This window comes from Protopterus annectens, chromosome 12.part0 (assembly GCF_019279795.1).
Source record: "Protopterus annectens isolate FY-2018-M chromosome 12.part0, PAN1.0, whole genome shotgun sequence".
Lineage (NCBI taxonomy): Eukaryota > Metazoa > Chordata > Ceratodontiformes > Protopteridae > Protopterus > Protopterus annectens.
In genome coordinates, this window is record NC_056746.1 from 658,244,530 (window position 1) to 658,269,713 (window position 25,184).

Sequence of the window (25,184 nt, forward strand, 5' to 3'; positions counted from 1 at the left end):
ATATCCAACAACAGAAATCCACGGATGCTTTTTCCACCTGGTAAAAAACATGAAAAAGATGATATCACATGAAGGACTTCTACGGCAGTATAATACTGAGTGAATTTGCACTACAAGCAAGAATGATTCCAGCACTCGCTTTCATACCACCTGATGAACTAGAGAACGCCACAAAAGATTTAGCAGGCAACATACCAGAAGCACTGTAACCGGTTCTAAACTGGTATGAAGGTAACTACACTGGATGACCAAATTGTAGAGGAATAAGAAAACATCCAATATTTCCACCTAAAATTTGGTCAGTGTATGAAAGAACCTTAAACAGAGAACACCAAACAAACAACTTTATAGAAGCAACTCCTAGAAAAATGCAAATGAAATTTGGAGTAGATCATCCAACCATTTGGCGATTTATAGATGCCATTCAGAAAATTCAATGTGGAACAGATCAAGATTACAAGGCATTTATCAGTGGAGCAGAACCACCAAAAATAGGAAAAAATATCAAACAAATGATCAAACGACTACTAACATGAGCAAGAGATCATGCTAATCGAACAAATTTAGAATACCTATGGGGAGTAGCACACAATTACTTAATGGGTTAAAAGAAAGAATTAGAAGGCATATTAACATGAATGTTTGAATAAGGCATTGATTTCATTTTAAACAACTTAAAATTTAATAATAAACAATTTAATAATAATAATAGATTAACATCGCAACTTGGTATAAAATAAAAACAAAAATGTGTTTAATTTCACAAAGAATATGTTAAAACATAAAACTGGTTATTAATTATATGTTAAAAGTTTATGTATCAAATTTAGACTAACCAATGAAACGATTAAATACATTAACAATAACATTATAAAAATAAAATATATTTAAAAACATAGAATATCAGTGTATTTATTTTATAATTGAATAAACAATAAAATAATGAAAATGCACTTATTAAAACATATTTGGGGTCAAATAGTCAACTAAGTACTCCCACAGACAACAAATATACATTTAAACATGAAAATGTATACAATATCATTGGGGTTGAACTGCCCTGATTCCGTCTAAGCAGTTCAGATTATGTGTACCAGTTCAAAAGAATCATTTCCTTAGTTACAGTAATTTGCTCCCCTAGTCATAAGAGAATGGAATTTTTCTGCCTTCTAATTATACTCCCAAAACACATGTTCCGAGTTACATTTTTCTTCTCCATCACAACTCTAACAGTTATCTACCTAAGGAAAAGTTATTTTTAGTCTGCTTGGTGTATAAAAATACCTATGCCAACACTTCCAGGTAAAACCCCTAAACCTTCTCAACCTTATTGCATACTTAGGAGGCCTACATACATCTTTCCATTGTTCACTTGCAAATTGCATTTCCAATCTTTTCTAACATCTTCTGATTATTCTTATAGTTATCATACAATATTTTATAAGCCCTACAGCAACTTCTGTTCTGCAGCTGACTACCAGAGCAGAACTTTACTCCCCTCTTCCTTCCACTCTACCTATACTCTGATATCAATGCCTGGTAGGGTAGGCAGTCTCTAACATGCAGTCCAAACTTCTTCTTTTCCTTGGTCTTACCACACTCTTTTACTTTTCCTTTTCTAGTCATTTGTTCCTCAAACCTTGGATGATCTGCTAGTTTTCTCCAGTAAATTCCAAGTCCTTCTTGGTTGTTTTCTGTACCCCTCCAAGCAGTCATCCCTGCTGGCAAAATCTCCATTGTCCATTCTTGTGTTGGTTTAGTTTTTTAAATACTTTCTGCAACTTTATGAACATAATATTCTGTAGGGTTGTTGTTATTATTCTCCTTAAGAATCTGCATCCAAAATCCCACTCTCCTTATTTCTTAAATGGCCTCATAAAATGTTTTCATTTGAAATGAAACTGGTGATAGTATAAAATATAGTAAGGATAGATCAATTAGATCAGCATTCAGCAACATTTTTCATCTGGCCAACATTAGAGACTCTCTCAGCTGTCAGGAAAGAAATGTATCTAGAGTCATTCTGTACAACACTAACATAACAGAAGATGTACTTGGAGGTTCTTAAGAAGCATCTCTAACCAAACTGAGTGCTGTCTCAGAAAAAGAAGTTATGTTTTACCATAATGTTCCATCTGTATTGTTGATCCTCGTTCAGTCATTACGCATGGGTATCGGTTCCGACCTCGAAACCGAGCCGGCCATTTTCCAAGCTCGCGTCAACTTCAAACTCTCGAGCTAAACTCTTACCCATAATCCCAATCTCCCTGTTACCTCAGATTGAGCTTGCAAGTCAAAAGAAGGTAGAGGCTACCTCTGGTCAAATAACCTAAGAGAACTGGATGGTGAGATCTATTAGAAGTCACAAGAGGGGGGAAGGAGGGAGGGAGGGTCATAATGAATGAACGAGGATCAACAATACAGATGGAACATTATGGTAAGACATAACTTCTTTATCTGATATTGTTAATCCTCGTTCATTCCTTACACATGGGATAGAGTCCCCAGCTACCTCTATTCCTGGGAGGCTCTCATGGAAGGACATTCCTGAGCACCATAGAACCGAAAGATGCTCTTCCCCTGGAGGCCAAATCCAATTTGTAATGATTGATGAAGGTATGAGGTGTAGCCCAAGTTGCAGCTGCACAGATGTCATGTAAAGAAGCTCTGGCATGGAAGGCAGCAGAAGTTGCCACCGACCTTGTTGAATGAGCTTTCATGGTGGTAGGCAATGAGATATTACGTTGTGTATAAATGAAGGTCACACAGTCCTTCAAACATCTAGCTAATGTGACCTTAGCAACAGCAGATCCTAATCTAGGTCCAGAAAAGGTAAAAAAAATAACTGGTCAGATTTACGAAAAGACCTAATCCTGTTTAAGTAAAAACAGATTTGCCTGTGGATATCTAGGGTGTGTAGGCAATACTCTCCTCTGTTTGAATGATTGGGAAAGAAAACTGGCAATTCAATGGTTTGATTAATGGACATTTCAGAGATCACTTTTGGCAGAAATTATGGATTAGTTCTCAGAGACACTCTATCTCTATGAAAAATCAAATATGGACTCTTGATACATAAAGCTTGAAGCTCAGAAATATGTCTGGCAGAAGTAATGGCAACCAAAAACAAAGTTTTCCATGACAAATGCTTGTGGTTGAAAGAAGAAGCTGGTTCGAAGGGTGGCATTGTCAGAGTTTGTAGAACTAATGATAAATCCCATGGTTGAATAGGCTCTCTAAAAGGTGGCTTCAGATGATTCACACCTTTTATGAAGGTCTTGCACAATTTGTGGACATAAGAGAGGAATCTTGGACACCTTCATGGAAATTAGAAATTGCAGCCAAATGAACTCTAATGGTAGAGGCCGACAGACCCGATTGGAAAAGGTCGGCCAGATAGTCTAGTATTATCGACACTGGTGCTGAGAAGGGATCTACTTGTTTATCTTTCAGCCAGCAGGTAAATCTTTTCCACTTGCTCAGATAAGTAATTCTAGTGGAAGACTGATGAGATGCAATGAGAATGTCATGTACTGGTAAAGAAAGATTATTCTGCCTGACAATCAAGGGAATTGGAGTAGCCAAGCTGTGAGCTTCAGGCTGCTCAAGTTGGGAAGAATCAGGTTCTGTGGATGTGAGATCAACTCTGGGGTTGGATGGAGAATCCATGGTCGAACTAGTAGGTGAGGCCAAAGGAAGGGGAACCAAATCTGTCAAGGCCAATATGGTGCTAGGAGGATCACCTTGCTTTTCAACTGATGGGCTTTCTTCAGAAACTGGGGAAAGGGGTGGAATGCATAAAGAAAACGCGAGGGCCAATCGTGGACTAGAGCATCCCTGGGTGACTGTCCCAGAGGGGGAAATCAGGGCAAAGTAGTTGCTGCATTTGCAGTTGGTCGGGGATGCAAAGAGGTCACAGCAAGGACGGCCCCAGCGGTGGAAGATCTCCGCCGCTATCAAGGGAGTCAAGGACCACTCGTGAGGTTGAAGAATGCACCTGCTGAGTCTGTCTGCTATCACGCTGGAAATCACGGAAATGTGCATTGCTAGAAAAAAATGGTTGGTAGCCATTGCCCATTGCCATATCCTCATGTCCTCTCGACAAAGGGGGTAAGATTTGGTTTCACTTTGTTTGTTGATGTACCAGACCACCGCCATGTTGTCTGATTGAATCGCAATTGTCGCAGATGGCAGCAGGAGATGGAATGCTTGCAACGCTAGAAGCACCACCCTCAACTCTAGAACATTTATATGCAGATGGGCCTCTGGTTCAGACCAAGTGCCTAGGACTGTCTGTCCCTGACATAGCCCCCCCCCCCATCAGGGAGGTGTCTGTGGTCTCTGTGGCCTTGGGTTGCTGGGGGGAAAAGGGGCGAGACCATTGTGACAGATTGTGTGTCATCCACCAATTTAAATCTTGTTTGCACCTGTGGGTTACTCGAATCATGGCTGAAAGAGGATGCTGAAAGGGATACCACTGGGTGAGCAGTAGCCATTGTAGAAGCCTCATGTGAAACCTGGCCAGGGGGACAATGGTGATGGAGGCTGCCACAGAATCCAACGGCTGTAGAACCGAGTGAGCTGTGGATTTCTCCCTTGAAAGGATTGGAATCAGTTGTTGCTTTATCTTTAAAATTCTGTGCTCTGGAATGGCAGCTCTGCAGTTCTTTGTGTCCAAGATAACCCCTATGAATTCTGTCGACTAAGATGGGGTGAGATTGGATTTTTGCCAGTTTATGGTTATGCCTAGCCTTTGTGCAGCGAGGAGAGAGCATGCCAGGGCTTCTTCCAGTAGATGTCTGGGGGGGGGGGGGGATTGAGCCAGTCGTCTAGGTATGGAAACTCCTGGAATTCTTGAAGTCGCAAGTGAGCTGTGATGACTGCCATAAACTTTGTGAACACTCTGGGGGCTGTAGAGAGTCCAAAGGGCAATACTCTGAACTGGTAGTGACTGGTTCCCGCATGGAAGTGCAGAAATCTTCTTGATGGCCTGTCCACTTTTATGTGGCAGTACCCATCTTGAAGATCTATTGATCACATCCAATCGTCTTTTTCCAAAAGCGGGAGGATAGACTGTATTGTGACCATCCGGAATTTTAGTACTCTCTCAAACTTGTTCAATACACTGAGATCGAAAATTGGTTTCCAGTCCCCAGTTTCTTGAGTAGTATCCGGATTCTGGTCTGGAGGGACTATTTGTATGACTCTCTTTCTTAGCAGCTTTTCTATCTCAAGTGCTGCTTCTTCCCTTTGACTGGGTGGAACGTTGGGAAAGTTTTTTGAAGGGACAAGAGAAATATCGAAGGGGATATGATAACCTCTGGTTATAATCCTTTGTACCCAAGAATCGGTGTTGATGGTTAGCCAGGCAGAAGGGTACAAGGAGAAACGACCCCCAACTACCTCCAGAGGAAAGGAGTTGGGCCACTCTTCAGGAGCGCTGGTAGGGTTGTCCAGGGAAAGAGTCCCAGGAGCCCTGGTTACGCAGACCCCCTCTGCCCTGAAAGGAGCATCTTCCCTGTGAGTTCCCCCTCTGCCTCTAGGGGAGAACTCGGCCTGTGTGTCACAAAAAGGACCCTGAGATTTCTTGAACCATATCTTCCCACTCTTTTGGTTTCAGGAGAAAACACGTTGAGGGAAAGAATAATGGACACCTATGGCAGAAAGGGTCTTATCGTCCTGTTCACATCTGGCCAGTGTGCTTTTAACTTTGGGTCCAAACAACGAAGAGGCCTCAATGGGAATGTTAAGAAAGGAAGCCTTAAAGGGTACTGCGAAATTGCACAAGCGCATCCACGTGTGTCATCTCAAGACCGCAGCTGAACCCGCTGCTCTAGCTGCTCCTTCTGATGCATGAGATATCAGTCGCATAGAGGAGTTAGATATTGACTCAATGGTGGCCAGCTGAGAGGCTACTTTGTCACGAACCTCATCAGACACGGCACTAGCCAAGGTTTTAGAGAGCTCAGAAATCAGTTCATTTTGAAGCCTGGTAAAGTGTGCCATATACTTCAGGGACCTGATAGTAAAGGTCGCTGATGCAAAGGTGCGCTTCCCAATCCTGTCCAGGGCCCGGGGGTCTTTGTTAGGTGGATGGACAGTCTGGCTTTCTTCTTCTGCCAGATCCTTTTTTGTTGCAGCTACCACCACCAAAGCATCCACAGGAAGACTTTTTGACCAATGGGGATCAGTAGCAGGAGGGGATAAAATCTTATCTGGCCTCCGGTGAATAGCTTTGATGGTGTCAGGAGCCTTCCAAGCACGCTGCACGATAAGGCGGATAAGTTCATCGGCAGGTGGAGTAACCCAGGAGGTAGGGGGCTGGGCACAAAAGGCCTGCAGGAACACAGATTCCTCAGAGGTCAGATTAGAGGACTGCCAGTCACCTCTCTGTTTCAGGATTGGATACCTCAGAGGGTGACTGAGTGGATCCTTCCCCCTCATCAAAATCTGTGTCTTCAGTGAGGGACTCCTTTGTGGAGTCCATGTGCTTCCTCTTAGACAAACTTTTCCGGTGGACTTCCTCAGCGGGAGAAGCTGGGGAAGACACCAGAAAAGGGGTTTCCTGTGGGAATATTTACTGAGGCCCTTGCACCCGGTGTCAGCTCGGTACGACTTGTGAAACCAGTGTACCAGAGGAAGGCAGAGGAATAGACAGTCCAGTATTGCCAGCAGCAGCAAAAGCCTTCTCCATCAGTTGGAAGGCTGGTCCACCTGAAGAGAAGTGAATGTCCAGGACAGGGGTCACCCCTCCCCTAGGTGGCTCGGCCTGCTGACCCGGAGTCCCTGGATGGCTGTGGAGCAGCAAACTACACGTGTCACAACTGACATCCTGGGTCATAGCAAAACATTCCTGCCACAAAGGCAACTGCGGTTGCTTAGTGAGATCCATAAAGAGAACCGCAGAAGGGGAAGACTGTGCTATATCCATGGACTTAAAAGGCAATGAAGGAGGAGAATAAGAAGGGGTCTTTGGAGATGGGTGATCACCTCCCAAGGAAGGATAGTTCCTGGGGGGTGGGATACCTCTGGCCAAGAGCACCTTATCCACAAGCCACAATACATCATGTTCGGAAAGGCTTCTAGTGGACCTCACAGAGACTGAAGGAGAAACAGGCCTGTCCACAGAAGAGGCAAACTCGGTGCCGATCTCACCAGTCCACACAGAGAATAATGGTGCCGAGAGAGACTGGACTATGGGTGTCTGCACCAAAGAAGTCATCGGTGCCGAGGTCATGGTGTGCACCGACACAGGGATCGGTGCCAAAGCGGTTGTCGGTACCGAATCTGGAACCGACAAAACTGGAGTCAACAATAGAGGCGTCAGTTCCGAGAAAGATGTCGGAGCCGACGTGGTCAAGATCTGTGCTGACTGAGCGGTCAGTGCTGATAGAGTAGTAATAGTCTGAACTGAGGAGCCCCTCTGTGCTGATATAGTGAAGGCTGCAGGAGAAGACGGAGCCGAGATCACTAATGGAGCTGAAGGCCTTGGTGCCGAAGGTCTAGGCACTGAAAGCGCTGGGGCTGACTGAGTGAGCTCCGGAGCCGAAACTTTAGCCTTTTTAGGTTTTGGTTGGCGGGAGTCCCCAGCAGGGGACAAAGGTAAAGATTTAGCCTTGGTAGGAACATCCAAAATTTTCTTATGGGCTCTAGGAGGGGTTGAGGCCTCCGACCCAGAAATAGCCTCTGAAAAGGGAGATTTAAGAAGTCCCTTCAGCAACAACTTGTTTTTCCTTTCTAACAAGGTTCTATTAGAAAAATGTTCACAGATAGTACAGGGCGGGTCAACAGATAAGTGGGACGCCCCCAAACAATAAACGCACAAGGAGTGTGCATCAGATGTAGGTAATTTGTGTCCACAATCAGAACACCGTTTGAACCCCCGGACTACCTTTATTATCTGCCATGATAGAAAAAGCAGACAGTAGAAAAGGGTACCAGCAATGGTACAAAAGTATACCCAAAGGTATGAAAAAAAGGAAGATTACCAACGATGGTAAGAAAATATGGTCGCTAGATACGATAGGGTAAAAGACAACGAAATAGACAATTTGACAACAAATAACTATACTTAGCTCAAGAGAAGCAGCTTGACATGACCGAATGGCAACACGGCAAACAAAATCCGAGGTAACAGGGAGAGGGGGATTATGGGTAAGAGTTTAGCTCGAGAGTTGGAAACTGACGTGAGCTTGGAACACAGCAGGCTCGGTTCCGAGATCAGAACAGATACCCATGCATAAGGAATGAACGAGGATTAACAATATCAGATCACCTTTTTGGATGAAGTTACTGCACTCAGACTCTGCACATCATCCCTGTGAATATGATAAGAAACACTAAAGGAGAAAGTTGCTTTTTTTAAATACTCTGGCACTAGAAAAATACGACATATCTAAGGCTAGAACTTGAATTCTAACAAACAATCAAAGTGAAAATGACAGTATGAAGGCAAAAATTAGGAAGCAATTTAAAAATAACTGAATTTGAATCTACTCAACAATATATGCTCATACAAAAAAAGTATCCTGCTGTCTTGAAGAGGCATGATTTTTTTTAATACCAAAAATGCATACTTCTGCTTTATACTGATATCATTTAGTCCTTGCATTTACTGCACATCCATTTTTCATGTCCATAATCTTTACTTCATGCTCACTAGTACCTAAGCATATGGTTACATACTTACTGGCTAAGAGGAAAAAAAGGCTTGACAAAAGGAAATAAAATTCTAAAATGAAGTCAGCAAGCAAAACTAATGTTCCTGAATCATCAGTACTCCATCAGAAAGAGTACAATAAAAGGAACTTGGTAATTAATTCAGAACACAAAAAAGTTTTGCAATGTCTTATATTTACTTTATAACTAAACAACTGCTGGCTTTATTATTTCTATAGCCTAGAAAGTCAAAAGGCATAATAAAACAATTAATAAAAAAGAAACACGAATGGTTTTCATGGTGGATATATGAAAAAAAATACAGCTTGTTAAAGTTCTACTGAATCTTATTTAAATAAATAATTTAAATCAATTACATACTTCAGAAAGAGTTTACCTGGTTTATAGCCCTCCACCTGCATGGCAGTGATAAACTTTTTGCAGGCTTCTTCATACTGCCCTTCCTTGAATAGCAAGCATCCTAGATTAACCTCGCTGTCTGGATCGTCACTAGGCATCTGTTCTACTAAACTCTGAAATTAAATGTTGATATTAATGTAACATTTTTTTATTCTGCTTTCTTCCATTTGCAGGCAGCAATATGACCTAAGGCCAAATTCACAAGGCTTTAAAACACACTAAGAATCTTTCAGCTAGGTTTCACAGCAGAATGACACTATACATAGTTACAATGTTCAAAATAATAATTCAGAGCCAGAGAAAATGAAAGACAACTCATTTACATTTGAGAATTTATAAAACTTAAGCTTAGCTTGCATTCCGGCAAGGTATACACAATCACAGTATATTTTGGCACTCTGTACTTCCGGGGGTACACTTCTCTCTCTTTTTTTTTTTTTTTTTGCAAGTACTAATCTTTGAAATGTTAAATGTCTAGTATCACAGTTGACTGGATTAAAGCAATAAATTACTTCAACAAAGCCTGAGTACTGCACAATCACTTATTTTATTTATTTATTGACATTTGTTGACCAGGAAATTCCACTGGGTCAGGAACCCATTTTCAGTGGAGGCTTGGGGAGAAAAGCTCCGGAATTAATATAGTAAAATGAAAATATAGACATTTGATAGAAATTTTATAAATGTGGAATATTAATAACAAAAATTATAAAAGTAGAATACACAGAAATATAAAATTTATCAGTATATATATATATATATATATATATATATATATATATATATATCAAGCTTATAAAAATTTAGACAACAGTTGGTAGTATAGTACAGACATGAGTGTTTTTTTTTTCTTTTGTCATTGCATGAAAACATGGTAGTTCATAACAAATGGAAATAGTGGTAATTGGGCTGTTTTGCTGTCAGGGTAGAAGTTATTTTGAACTATGGAAGTGGGTTAGTATTAAGTTGTGCAGGTTTTATGGTGGCTTGTTTGTTTTGCATTTGCATTTGAGGTTATTTAGGAAATACATTTTTAATGTTACTTTATATGTCTTTATACAGTCTATTTGGGTAATAGAAGAGGGTAAGGAGTTCCACTGTTTAACAATGTTATGGGAGAACAAGCATTGTCCAGCTCTTTTGTTGGGCTTGGTTACAATTAAAAGCAATTTATTGGAGGATCTTAGTGTACGTGTAGGAATATAAATTTGTAGTATTAATGAGAGTGCTGGGCAGGTATTTGGTTTATAAATTAGTTTATGGGCTAACATTAGTTGGGTCTAACACAGATAGTTTGGGAAATCCAGCCAGTTCAGTTCAGAGATTGCTTGGCATTGGTGTGAGCGTTTAGGCATTCCTGAGGTGAATTTAGCTATTTTATAGTAGCACGACTGAAGTTTATTGCTGAGGGATGAGTGAAGGTTAGTAAAGATGGCACTACCATAAAGTAGGGAAGAGATGAGTGAGGTACTTGCCAGTTTTGTTTGGTGTGAGCGTTTAGGCATTCCTGAGGTGAATTTAGCTATTTTATAGTAGCACGACTGAAGTTTATTGCTGAGGGATGAGTGAAGGTTAGTAAAGATGGCACTACCATAAAGTAGGGAAGAGATGAGTGAGGTACTTGCCAGTTTTGTTTTGGTGGGTTTGTCCATGCAGAGTTTATGATGATAAAGTTTGCCAAGTTTAAAGTGTGTTTTCTTTATTGAGTTAAGAATGTGTGTTTCAAAGGTGTTTGTCGTCAATTGTAATGCCTAGTAGTTTGGCTGATTTTACTATTTCTATATCAGTTCCGTCTTTAGAGAAGATTTTGAAATCTACTTCTGGTGGCCTTGAGGAGAATAATAGAAGTTTTTTTTTTTGGCATTTAGTAGTAGTTGTGAATTGTTTAACCATGATTCAGTCTCTGTAAATGCATTTTGAGTGACTGTGAGGAGGTTAGAGAAATTGTTTGAAGAAGAGATTATTGTCGAATTATCAGCATATTGGATAATTTTGCCTAGTTGTGAGACTTTGTGAATGTCGTTAATACCCAGTTTGGGTTCATGAAGGGCCGATCGTGCCTCCTGAACCTGATTAACTTCTCTGACTCAGTCTCCAGAGCCATGGACGAGGGTAAGGCGGTCCACACAGCCTATCTGGACCTCGCCAAGGCCTTCGACACCATCCCGCACTCTGGAATCATAGATAAACTTACTAATCTGGGCATAAATCCCTACGTCACTCGATGGGTTGCCAACTGGCTTACTGACAGAAGCCACACTGTAAAAGTAGCCGACTCCAAATCCAGCTCCAGACAAGTGGAGTACCTCAGGGTTCAGTCTTGGGACCGATCTTGTTTGACATCTACTTCTCTGAAGTACAGGCCAACACTAAGGGACTCTGGCTAACAAAGTTCACAGATGACTGCAAACTGGGAGCCATTATTGAATCCCCAAATGATGTAGATATCCCACAAAAGGGCCTTACAGAAACAGATGTTTGGTGCCAGAGCCATGGGCTCAAGCTCAATGCCAAGAAGTGTATAGTTTTCTCCTTTGGGAAAAAAAAACATGTACCCATGAATTACCACACAGGTGGCAGTACACTAAAAACTGAAAGTGTGATAAGAGACTTAGGAACAAAGGTGGACAGTGGTCTCACCTTCAATAACCACATCACCACAACAGTCAGGAAATCCTTCTATGTGGCACACCTCATCACTAAGGGCTTTTCATCCAGAAAAAAGGAGGTCATTGTCCCACTGTACTCATCCCTCATTAGACCCATCATAGAGTAAAAAGCCCCATTTGGTATGTACCTCACAAGACATCTGCAACAACTGGAAAGGCTGCAGAAACACCTCACTAAAAAAAATCACAGGTCTAAAGCAGATGCCCTATGCTGACCGACTAAAAATATTCCAGCTACACTCTGTCAGATATTGTCTACTCAGAGGCGATCTCTGCTTAACATACAAGGCCATGTCAAACCCAGAGCTGTTGGACATGCTACACTTAAAGAAAGCCCAATCCATCAGAGCCACATGCTCCAAGAACCTAAACCTTGTCATCACAATGAACAAAACATGCTGGAGGGATAGGTTCCTGGCCCAGAGACTCCCCATACTCTGGAATAGACTGCCCATACATGTCAAGCAAAGTGCTTCCTTGGCCCTCTTCAAAAGGAACCTTGACGACTGGATGGGAGATAGGAAATTTACCCCGGGGATCACGTCAGTCACCCTGCTAGACAGGGGTCCAGGGAAGTAAATATTGTGGGAAGAAATAGTCAGGGAATTGTTATGGCTAGGTTGTATAGGCCCTAGGGCTGATAGCCTAGTACCAACCTATGAACCTATAAGAGTAATGGACCCAGAATGGAACCCTGTGGGACTCCTATGTTGTTTCACAGATAATCAGATTGGACATTATGCCACTTTACAGATTGTCTACTGTTTAGGTATGATAAAAACCAGTTGAGGGATTCGAGGGAGCAACCAAGTTTTGTTAGTTAGATCACAAGTTTAGTATGTGATACCGTGTCAAAAGCGTTAGATAGAACCAACAGAATTACTGAAGTGGGGTGACCTGTATCTAAGGCTTTGTTGACAGTATCGGTGAATGTGAGCAGGGCTGTAACAGTGCTGTGCTCTGGGCAGGAGCCATGCTGAGTGGGAGACAGAAGATGAGGTATTTGAGTAATTGTGTATGTACACATTTCTCAAGGATTTTGGATAATGGGGAAAGTATAGAGATGGGGCGATATTTTGAGGGATCGTGAGAGTTTTCACCTTTATGTAGTGGAGTAATAATAGATTTTTTCCATAAACGTGAGACACATCCTTCTGACAAACAGCGGATTATAAGAATGCTAACTGGATATGCAATGGCATTTGCTGCTAGTTGTAAATATTCAGAGGGAAAGTTGTCTGTGGAAAAACAGCATGGTCTGAGTTTATTTAAGAGTTTACATATGAGAGATATGGGTACTGGTTGAATAAAAAATGAGTGAGTTGTGGGTGAACTGGAACTTTTGTCAGGAATGAGTAGTGTATTTTCATTTTGTATGACATTAATTATATTCTGTAAGTATAGGTTTAGGTTTGTTGAGGAGTCTTTAACTAGCTTTTGGATGGTGGTAATAAAGTGGGTATTAAAGTCATGGGAAATTTGCTGTGGGGTCTTTTTGGGTGCAGGAGATGGGCTTTGTAGAGTGCCAGGATTTAGAAGGGTGGAGATGGTCTTCCAGAATTTCTTTGGATTATTTTGTAAGGTTGTTAGCTTAGAGGGGACATATTTTTTTATCTTGTATTACTAATTTCTTAACTAACTACTAGTTATACTTATCACATCAAAAATTCAATGGCTCCCTCTGAAAACAGGATTTTTTAGCATTTTAATTATAGACTAGAAAGTGCAAAATTCACATCACCACAGAAAGATAAGTGACTGAAATGTCATCTAATCCCACAAATGAGCAAAACTCATGGGGTGTGCTAGAGGATTTCATCAGAATAAAACCTTAATGACAAAATAACCCTTACATAAAACACAAAATCCAATAAGCAAACACTTCCAATTAATATGTCACTAACAATTATAATAAGAAGTTATGTACCTACCATAACGTTCCATGTTAGTTGTCTTCTTCTCGTCTTCTTTCTTGCTGGTTGGCTTTGGAGCCAATCCTCGGCTCCGACTCGGCCATCTTCAAAAGCTCGAGAGCTGCTTACTGGCTTGAGGTCCCCCCTATATCCCATGATGCCTGGCGCTAGATACCCAGATCTCATTTGGTAACCTAACTACAGACATAATAATAACAATTATAATAATACAGTAAAATGTAGCAGATACAGGAACCTACTGGAGAGACAGACAGTCAGAAGTAATAGCCAGAAAAGACTCAACCAGTGAAAAACAACCCTAAGGAACTCTTCTCGGTCTACTAGGATAGGGGGATGGAGGGTGGGACGCATGAAAGAAGGCGAGAAGAAGACAACTAACATGGAACGTTATGGTAGGTACTTAACTTCTTAATGTTAAGTTGTCTATCTCACCTTCATTCTTGCTGGTTGGGACAGCGTCCCTAGCACCTCAACCCTGGGTGGCTCATCGGAACAGACTCTTCAGAACAGTGGAACCAAAATCAGCTCTGCTTCTGGAAGCCACATCCAGCTTATAATGTGAAATGAAGGTATGTGGATTAGCCCATGCAGCTGCCGCACAAATGGTTTCCATTGGCAATCTGGCCTGAAAGGCCACAGAAGTAGCTAGAGCTCTGGTGGAGTGACCTTTGGGTTTAGCAGGAAGCTCTTTATTTCTTAACTGAAGTAGAAGTCAACCACCTAGATAAGGTGACTTTTGACACCGGTATGCCTTGTTTTCCCTCAGCGTAGGACAGGAACAACTGGTCTGATTTTCTGATTTGCATGGTTCTATGCAGGTAAAAGCATAATTGTCTATGAACGTCCAACTGATGTAACTTGTATTCTGCCTTGTTGGAATAATTTGGGAAGAACACAGGTAGTTCAATGGACTGATTCAAATTATAATCAGAAGTAACCTTTGGAAAAAAGGAAGGGTTAGTCCGAAGAGAAACTCTATCATTGTGAAAAACTAGGTAGGGAGGATGAACACAAAGAGCCTGAAGTTCAGAAACTCTTCTAGCCGACTTAACTGCAACCAGAAGAAGGGTTTTCCAAGAAAGAAACTTCAAAGAACAAGAAGCTGCCGGTTCAAATGGGGGCAGTATCAGGGAAGCTAAAATCAAATTCAGATCTCATGGAGGTGGGGGATCTCTTACTGGGGGCCTGAGTAGAGTGGTCCCTTTAAGAAAGGCTTTACAAAGCTTGGTAGCTTTCTGAATTAGTTTGGGAATCAAGGGAAATGGAGGGAATGCATAAAGAAGTCCCTGAGGTCAATCGTGGACTACAGTGTCTCTGGGGAAGTGTCCGGGAAGAGGAAGGAGAGAGAAGAAATTGTCGCACTTGCTGTTAAAGGGGGTGGCAAAAAGGTCGCAGCAAGGCTGACCCCATTTGCGGAAGATTTTGTCCGCCACAGTCTGATTGAGAGACCACTCGTGAGGCATGAGAATTGCTCTGCTCAGCCTGTCTGCTATAACGTTGGACTTCCCAGGGATGTGTGCTGCTATCAGAAACCGTTAGGAAGAGATCGCCCACTGCCAAAGTCTGAGTGTTTCTCGACATAAAGGGTATGACTTGGTTCCACCCTGCTTGTTGACGTACCACACTACTGACATATTGTCTGTTTGAATTGCAATGGTCCTGGTGGGAAGAGAGTTCTGAAGAGCTTGCAATGCTAAAAGCACAGCTCTCATCTCCAAGACATTGATGTGCAGATGGTACTCGTGAGGCTGCCAGGTGCCTTGGACTGTTCTGCCCTGAAAATGCCCCCCCCCACCCGATTAGGGAGGTGTCCGTGGTCACCGTAGCTACTGGAGGAGGAAGAACGAATGGTCTGCCTTGGTGTAAAGATGGGGAAACCATCCACCAAACAAGTTGGTTTTTGCATGACTGTATGATCATTATCATGTGAGACATTGGGAGTTGCTGGAAGGACCATTGTGTGAACAGCATCCACTGAAGAATCGTCATGTGAAAACGTGCAAGGGGGACTAGTGTTATAGCCAATGTTTTTAGGACGAATCTGGCCTGAATCTTTTTGCATCCTAATAAGACCTGCACATGCCATCAAATGGCTAACACTCTGTCTATTGGGAGAGTCGCTGACATGTCCTTCGTGTTTATGTTTGCGCCTATAAAGGTGACAGATTGACAAGGCGACAATGCAGACTTTTCGAAATTTATTGTGATGCCTAGAGTGGAGCACATATGGTGTAGTCTTTGGCAAACAGCAGGTGATGCCTGATGGTTGCAGTAAGGAGCCAGTCGTCTAAATATGGAAACACCTGGAATCCTTGCCGTCTCAACTGAGTGGTGACTACTGACAAACATTTGGTGAACACCTTGGGGGCTGTGGTGAGACCAAAGGGCAGAGCTCTGAACTGATAATGACTGGCTCCCAGCCGGAAGCGGAGGAATCTTCTGGAGCATCTGTGCATTTTGATATGGTAGTATGCGTCCTGAAGATCTATGGAGCACATCCAATTGTCCTGACCCAGAAAGGGTAAAATGGACTGTAGCGTGACCATCCGGAACTTCGTTCTTTGAACAGACCTGTTTAGTCTGCTGAGATCCAGAATGGGTCTCCAGTCCCCTGTTTTGTTTGGTACCAAAAAGAATCTTGAGTAAATTCCGGATCCTTGTTGGTCTGCTGGGACTGACTGGATGGCTCTTTTTCTTAGCAGTTTTGAAATTTCTTGGACTGCTTGATCCCTTAGATTGGGTGGAACATCTGGAAGGGATTTGTTGGGAATGTGTGGAGTGCATAAAAAGGGGATTTTGTAGCCTTCGGATATGATACACCGTACCAATTTGTCTTGCGTTATACTTTGCCAGGCTTTTGGGTACAGCAATACTCTTCCCCCGACTGCCTCCGAAGGTGGACAGTCGGGCAGCACTTCAGGGATGCTGGAAGGGCTTGTCAGAGAAGGATTCTCTTTGGCCCTGATTTTGCGGACCCTCTCTGCCCCTAGGGCGGCATCTATTGTTGTTCCCTCCTCTGCCCCTAGAGGGGAACTATCCACATGTGTCAGGCACGGCTCCCTGGGATTTCCGGAAACACATCTTCCCACTCTTCTGACCCTTGGGATACGGTCTTGAAGGAGTGGAAAAACGGACTCCAACGGCAGAGAGAGTCTTGCCTTCCTGCTCACACCTGGTAAGGGTATCCTTCACCTGTGGTCCAAACAGAGCAGAATCATCAAAGGGGGTGTTGGTGAAAGATGCCCTGAAGGGTTCCGCAAAGTTGCATAACCGCATCCAAGCATGTCTCCTCAAAGCCACACCTGTGCCTGCGGCCCTACTCGCTCCATCGGCTGCATAAGAGATGAGCCGCATGGAGGAGTTTACTACAGAATTTAGAGTCGCCAGCTGGGAGGCGATCTTAGCCTGAGCCCCCACAGCTGATGGATCTTGAAGGGTATCTCCTAGCTCTTTAAGGAGATCCCTTTGAAGGTGGGTAAAATGGCACAAATAGTTCAGAGACCTCATGGAAAAGGTCGCTGAGGAAAACATCTGCTTCCCATATCCGTCCATAGTCCTAGATTCCTTATTAGGGGGGATGGACAGACGAAGACGTTTCAGCCAACTCCTTTTTAGTGGCCGCTGCTACCACCATGGCATCAACAGGAACACCCTTGGTCAGAAATTGCTTGCCCTGAGGGGCAGTGATGAATTTTGTGGGCTTGCAGGGAGTTGGTTCCATTGTGTCTGGAGCTGACCATGCCTTTCGAGCCACCACCGACATCAGTGGATCGAAAGGAGAAGACACTCAGGAGGTGGAGGGTCGGGAACCAAACGCGTCCAGGAATACTGACTCATCCTCGGAAGGGTTAAGGGTAGTCCAGTTCCCCCTCTGCCTAAGGATTTCAAGGATGTCTGAGAAAGAGACGTCCTCAGAGGGGGATCTCGGGGACCCTTCTGACTCCTCCAAGTCAGTATCTGAAGTGACAGACTCAGGGGAGTCAACATGCTTCCTCTTGCATTTCCTCTTTCGAGGGGGCTCCTCTGAATGAATGGGGGAGGCCTTGGAAGAGGATGATACACCCAATGGGGTGCCCTGGAGCACTTGTTCCCCACGCTTGGGGTCTGGAGGAGGGGCAGAGGCAGGAGCAGGCACCATGGGGGGAGGAGCCGATGAGGCTGACCATGAGGCTGACTCAGATGCTAGCACACTCCTCATGACCTCGAAGGCACCCCTTCCCTATACCGGAGAAGGCTTCGGCTCTGAAGAGACCGAAATCCTTCCCGGCACCGAGAGAGATGGCTCCAAAGCCGATGTAGGAGCCAAACTCACCTGCGCCGAAGCTACAAGAGGGAGAATGGGGTCGGACAAGGGTCCGATGCCACTCGCCCCCTTGGAGCCGACGAGGGAGTCCCGGCACCCAGATCCCTTTAAGGACGGCACCATGGAAGAGATTGAAGCCGACAACGGAACCAAAAGAGGAGGTATCGGTGCCGATGGACCCACGGTTACAGCCACAGCATGCTCCGGCTCCGAACTCAAGGAATGAGTCGAAGGAGGAACTACTGCAGAAACAGGCAGAGCCGAACCCTGATGAGGGAGGCTGGATAGCTTTTTTGCCAGGGTCTGCGACTTTAAAAGCCTGCTCATCACTCTCTCCAAATCATGGTCAGATAGCCTAGACGACTGAGAAGAGTGGGATCGATGACTCTGCTCAGATTGCAATAAGGGTGACCCTAAAGCCGAGTGTAATGACTCCAAGGATGGTGACCTGGAGCGTTTTCGACTCCCTGACAGTCCCGACGGAAAAGTCGGGGCCGACTGGGAGATAGGTACTTCGGCTCCAGTTGGAGCCGAAGTTGATGTAGAGATAGGTACTTCGGTTCCAGCCAGAACCGAAGTTGAAGCAGAAGCCATACCCGGCAACGGCTCCGAGCTGGGAGCCGACGGCTTCGATGGCCTGGAAGGTTTCACTGACTGAGTCTTGGCCGGTGATCCTTCAGGTTTAAGCAAACCCCTAAGGATAAGCTTATTCCTACACTCCTGCAGGACTCTTGGACTAAAGGCGTGACACACCGAACAAGAGTCCTGCAGGTATAGGGAGCCCAAGCAGTAGACACAAGAAGTGTGACAATCTGTCAGAGACATTTTCTGACAGCACGAATCACACTTCTTGAATCCCGACACTTTTGTGTCTTTAGACATTCCTGTAAAGGAAATTCAAATGCAAAGAATAAGTAGGATGTAAAGTAGGTAACTGGAAAAAACACACACAATCCACACAAGTTACCACACCCTAACAGCAAACACACTATATAAGATCTATAAACTACCACAATTTCTAATGAAACTAGTCTACCTTAAAAAAAAAAAACAATAATAAGCCTCTAACTAAAACGGCTTACTTTAAAAAGGCAAATGGGGGTGGGGGAGGGGGGGAACTCTCTAAGGAGAAAACAAGTTTTTAAGGGGAATTAAACTCTAACAACTAACATAGAACCTACCGCTATGTTATGACAATAAGTATGTATCTAATAAAGTAGAAAAAGTCCTAAATATTATAAACAAATTGAAAAATACGACCTGAGCCAGTAAACGCAACCTCATAGCAGAAGCGGCAAACGAGATCTGGGTATCTAGAGCCAGGCATCATAGGATATAGGGGGGGCCTCGAGCTAGTAAGCAGCTCTCGAGCTTTTGAAGATGGCCGAGTCGGAGCCAAGGATCGGCTCCGAACCCAACCAGCAAGAATGAAGGCGAGATAGACAACTTAACATCTAATGTTAATTAATTTAAAGTACAAATATCACAAAAAAAAAAAACATTTAATACAAATGGTGTCATTTAACCCAGGAAACTTGTCAGCCTGCATTCTAAGCTGCCACAAAGTTTCTTTCTTTAGTAGCTGCTTTTTAAAATTAAGGTCCACTGGCAAATGTTCCAAAACAGACAAATAAAACTTCTTAAAGGAACTACAAGTTAAAGTATGCTTGAACAAGGCGCTCTTGGTATCCTTAAATTTAACAGCGTATAGTATAGATGTTCCTTAATTCTTTTATATAATTTTCTTGTAGTCATACCAATGTAAAAAGTATCACAATCAGAATAGACATCGATATAAATCAAACCTATGTATATATATATATATATATATATATATATATATATATATATATATATATATATTAATTTTAATACTTCATTCCATATGTGCTAAATTAATAGAAGGACCTTCCAAAATATAATTTCAGAAATTGCATAACCCACGTCTGAATATAACATTGACTTTATTGGTGTGCACCAAAGATTTCCTAGTATTACCATTTTCAAGATACAGTAGAGAGTTGATTATCCAAGCTAATTGGGACCTAGGGTAGTTTGGATAATCAAATTGTTCGGATACTCAAACATATAATTGAACCAGATAAAAAACTTCTAAAATCTTGTTTTTTTAATACATGCAGGAATACACTTTTCAACCATTCAGCGATTCCAATGGACAATAAAAAATATTTTTCAAACACGGGCTGGTTACAAGCTCAAAAAAGATGCTCATGCAAATAAGTATAATGTTCACATATTCAGACTTTTTGATTTTTCCTACCCGAAAACTTTGGAAGGCTGGTTCTGATAATCGGCATTTCTGATAATCAACGTTCCGATAATAGACTCTCTACTGTACTGCTTAATCAATTTAAAATTTCTTGCACACAAATTTTAGAGAAGGGCCATGTGCCCTAAATACTTCAGGGTTCCCATTAAATATCTTCCAGTTCGGCTGATAATGTCTCTATTGTTACTGTCATCAACCATCACTTGTAAAATGAAACTGCTACTGTATTTGGTATTTGTACTCAGACATACCTCCCACCAAAACAGGAGAAAAAAGATCAGCTCTCTTGTTCTTAATTTCTTCATCAGTTCATTCTAACAAACCAAAATTATAACCCCTACTTCTGAACATATCATAATACCTTCTAAAAATATTGTAATCAATAGTTAGCCTAGAAAGCCTTATCATTTGGCACCAGCTATGTTCTTCTTCATATAAGTTCGGTGGGCAGTCAAATAGTGCAAATAACTATTAGTAAAACATGCTTTTTAAAGATCTTACTAGAAAAACATCATTTGTCAACATCCTAGCTAATCACAACATCCAAAAAGTGAACACTATTCCCTACACAGCCAAGAATAAACTTAAAAATTTAGGCTGGAGGCCTGAAAGAGGTCAACAATTCAGAAGTAAATAAAAAAAAAAAACACTACATAACTAAAAAACATTCTCACCTTGGTAACAAAAAATACAGAAAAAAAAAGGGTGAGAGACGGCCTGTTGCAGCAGTAATCATTCGGGCATCTACTGTTATAGTAAGTTTACGTACACAAGTATATTAATCATTTAATCACTGCTGCAATAGCCTTAACTGCAAGGGTACACCACCACAAGTTCCAGACACAGACACACACACACACACACACACACACACACATATATATATATATATATATATATATATATATATATATATATATATATATATGTATACTGCGGTGGTGGTGCTGCGGTAGCGTTGTCGCCTCACAGTTAGATGTTGCCCATTCGATTCTCAGAGCGTCTTCTGCGTAGCGACATGTGTGAATGGGCGTTCCTTCGTTGAAGGTTGTGCGTTAGGCCTGGCAAGCCAGTACGTAAAAATCTACTGCCAATCATTAGCGGACCGGAGTTCCGCTTTGACGACCCCTAACTGGGAAAAGCCGAAAGACACAAACATATATATATATATATATCTGTATATAAAAACACTAAAAAACTTCTGTGTCTTGGAGGAAATAAACAGAGGCCAAACCAGTATTGAGTGCTTTTGTTCTTTAACAGTATCAAGAACTTCATCAGAAAACCATGACTGTAACAAAACAATATAAATTGATATAATGTAAACCAAAGCAGCCAATGGGAATAAGCAGTTTAAAATTTTAATTTTAAAATACAACACTACAGTAGATAATGAGATGATAACAGGTAGGACAAGTGGGTGGAGTTTATCCATAGCAGCGCAGAGTGCATCTGATGTTCAAATTTTCATTAATACCTGGTGCAGCTTCAGTATTCAAAAGCTACTGCTACTTGAGTTCCCACGCTTCAAGCAAAGAGACATAATCTCAAAAAAAAAAATGTAGTTGCTGTAACACAATGAACTTAAAATATCTGAAACTCGGGCAAAATGAACTGTGCTTCCCTAAAGCATTACTGTGATCTTTAAATTTAATAGCCGCATTATGTTCTTTAATGCGGTCAGACAACCTTCTGCAATTTTACCAATGTAAAAGAAATCGCAGGTGTCACAAATACCTGCGTACACAGCATTGCAACTGTGGCAGTCATAATAACTGGCAAAATGTACCTTAAAGTGACAATGTTTAAAAAAATAGTCTTTGCCCTTGAGAATATGCTTACAAGCAACACAACCTCTGCAAGTAAACATGCTGGGGGCTTTCCTTCACTGTTAAGTTGATGAATCAAAAGTAGAGGATCATTCCGTTCAAACAAGCACCTTAAAGTTCTGGTTTTCTTATAAGAGAAGAATGGGTTACTTCCCAGAGAGGCACAGACATCCCTATTGCTCGTAATAATTTCCCAGTTTTTGCAAATGATGCACCTAATAGAGTTCGTGTCCCTGCTCATGGGAAGAGGGCTGAAGTGAATTTGATTGATATAAAAATATTGGAAAACAGATGAAAAAACTGACAGGCCAGAATATTTCACAAATTGTACATTTACAGGCACAATGGTTACCCACTATAGTGGCATCACAAAAAGAGCACGTTAACTTTCAGAAAAATATCTCTGGAACGTTTTAACGATTCTTTGATTAGCAGGTTAGATTTTGATGTTAATGTTACTAAATTGGACTAAATGTACTTTGCAGTCTTTGTACGTACAAATGCAGAAAAAATTCAGTGCAAATACAGTTAATGTCAAATAATGAACATGTGTGGAGAACAATATTAAAGAATGGATTCCAAGTACTAACCGAATTGAAATGTAGGAGTAACAAATAGTCTGTATAAATACATATTGTACAACAAAATGTATACACTATAATGTAACAAGTTCAAAAGTAATGTGTTAAGTTGTAGTTTTACAACTGGTTTTTGGACCAGCATTTTATCAGTACAAGTACTGGTTACCCAGTTAGAAAAAAATTATATTGATTTACAAAATAGCACTCACAAAATTAAACATTGTACTCGTACAGCTAATGGACTGGTGTGTGGTCAGCACTCACCAGTATATAAACCATGTTTTTTACAACAGTCTGTAAATTTATGTAAATGGATGATTTGACCTTCTAATTTTAAAATGTTTACAGAAATACCACCACAGTTTGTCTGTATTGTAACAAATCAAAGCTTAATTTATAAAACAATATCCTTTTGTAGGTTGTCTTAATATTATCACTCATGTGACGTGGCATAATGACACATATGTGTTTACTCCAAAATGCAAGGCAGCAATGCCTTTGTGATGGAATCCACAAGCACTGTCAATAATTAATGTAGGATTTTCATTTAAATCATTACATAAAGTCATAAATGAAAGTAAACAGTTAATTCAAATATTGCAAAAAGTTAATAAAACAATTCTAAGTCATAAATTATGTTCTGTGATTGAAAAAAAACAAATTAATCAAGTTAGCTGAAAAAAACTGAAGCAGCCATCACCCAAAATTGGTGAGACATTTTTGCAAAATGGTCTGCAAAAGAAAAATGTTGTTAGACTGGATTATATACCCAATTCTGGTAGTAATGTTTGTTAATGTACTAACAGTATAAAATGTATTTTAACCCGTTGCATCCAAAAAAAGTTAAGGGCTTTTTTTCCTAATGTGTTTTCTGTAAATCATGATAAAAATTATAATCTGACCAAAAAATACATATCAATGTAAACTGTTTTGTGTTTTTTTTAAATAAAAGGGGGAAATGTTAGAATATATACATTTAAACACTTAAAACAGTGCATGTATAATTCTGTTTGTTAGAATAAGAATATATAGAAGTGTGTGTGTGTATATATATATATATATATATATATATATATATATATATATATATACACACACACACACATATATATATATATATATATACATTAAAGGGTTAAAAATTTCTTAGGGTGGCCACGTGCCTTCGGTGGAAGCTTGGGCACCAGGCTGGCAACTCGACACTGTAAAACTTCACTGCCAATCATGAGCGGACAGGTGATCCGCTGTGGCAACCCCTAACCGGGAAAAGCTGAAAGAAGAAGAAGAAAGGGTTAAAAATTTCTTAGCTGAAAATAAGTAGAAAAGGTAGGAAAAAATAGAGCAGTTAATTAATATATATGTTTGGCATCCATACTGTATGATAATTGTTCCGTGACCAGTACAGCTGCAAGGGGACCTCCAGGATAAAGATAAATTCCTAACTAGTACAGCTGCAAGGATGGCCGGAGACAATGATGACTCCCTAAGTCTTAAAGTTTGCCACATAATTCACTTTGAAACAGAACAGAATTCAGCTTATCATCAGACTGTACAACATCAAGCAAATACCAAAGTAACAGGTGGATCCAGGTTTTGTGAGAAGAAACTATCGACCTATTGCCATTCTGTCTCCACTATCTAAGATACTAGAAAAATGTATCCACACTCAGCTTCTCCATCACCTTCTCAATCACAACTTACTCACCCCTACTCAACATGGCTTTCGCCCCTGTCACAGCACAACTACTGCTCTACTCTCCTTTACTCACACCATTGCAGAATCTTTGGACAACAATAAACTTACTTCCTGCCTCTTTCTTGACCTCTCCAAAGCTTTTGATACAGTGTCTCATCCATTACTTCTATCTAAACTTGCTAACCTTCACCTTTCTACCTCCACCCTCAGCTGGTTCACTAGCTATCTGTCTGGACGCAAACAATCAGTCAATTGCTCTCTTCCCCTTCTCCTTTCTTGCCTATCTCTACTGGTGTTCCACAATGTTCCATCTTGGGTCCCCTCTTATTCAACATCTTCACCAATGATCTTTTCACCTCATGCTATCAGTCTTCTCTCATACAATATGCAGATGACTCCACAATCATTTCTACAGCCAACAACATCTCTGACCTACACTCCCTAACCCAAACAGCTCTACTTTCCACTGAACAATGGCTTTCAGAAAACTTACTGATCCTCAATCCCACAAAAAACAAACTCTTACTCTTTCTGCCCCACTCTCTTACTCATCATAAATCCTCCTTTGTCATTAAGTCTTGTAATAACACAGCTATCCTACCTGACACCTACACCAAACTCCTAGGAGTCATCATTGACGATGAAATAAAATTCAATCAACACATACAGCAATGCATAAAGAAAATGCATCTGAAACTAGGTCTCTTATACAAGAACAAAAAATATCTCAGTTCCAAGGCTAGACTCACCCTAGGACAAGCACTTCTCCCCTCTCTTCTCTATGCCGCTCCAGTTCTCACAAAT

At 41.4% G+C, this 25,184-nt stretch overlaps 1 protein-coding gene across 2 annotated transcripts in view; it reads right to left on the reverse strand.

Annotated features, from left to right (window-relative positions):
- The window catches only part of LOC122816772 (tetratricopeptide repeat protein 30A), a 2,782,581-nt gene that overhangs the window by 2,238,515 nt on the left and 518,882 nt on the right, over positions 1–25,184 (reverse strand). For both annotated transcript variants that reach the window (XM_044089788.1, XM_044089789.1), the window contains exon 5: positions 9,056–9,191. In XM_044089788.1, coding sequence (XP_043945723.1) covers positions 9,056–9,191 — 136 coding nt within the window. The remainder of the gene's footprint in view (positions 1–9,055; positions 9,192–25,184) is intronic.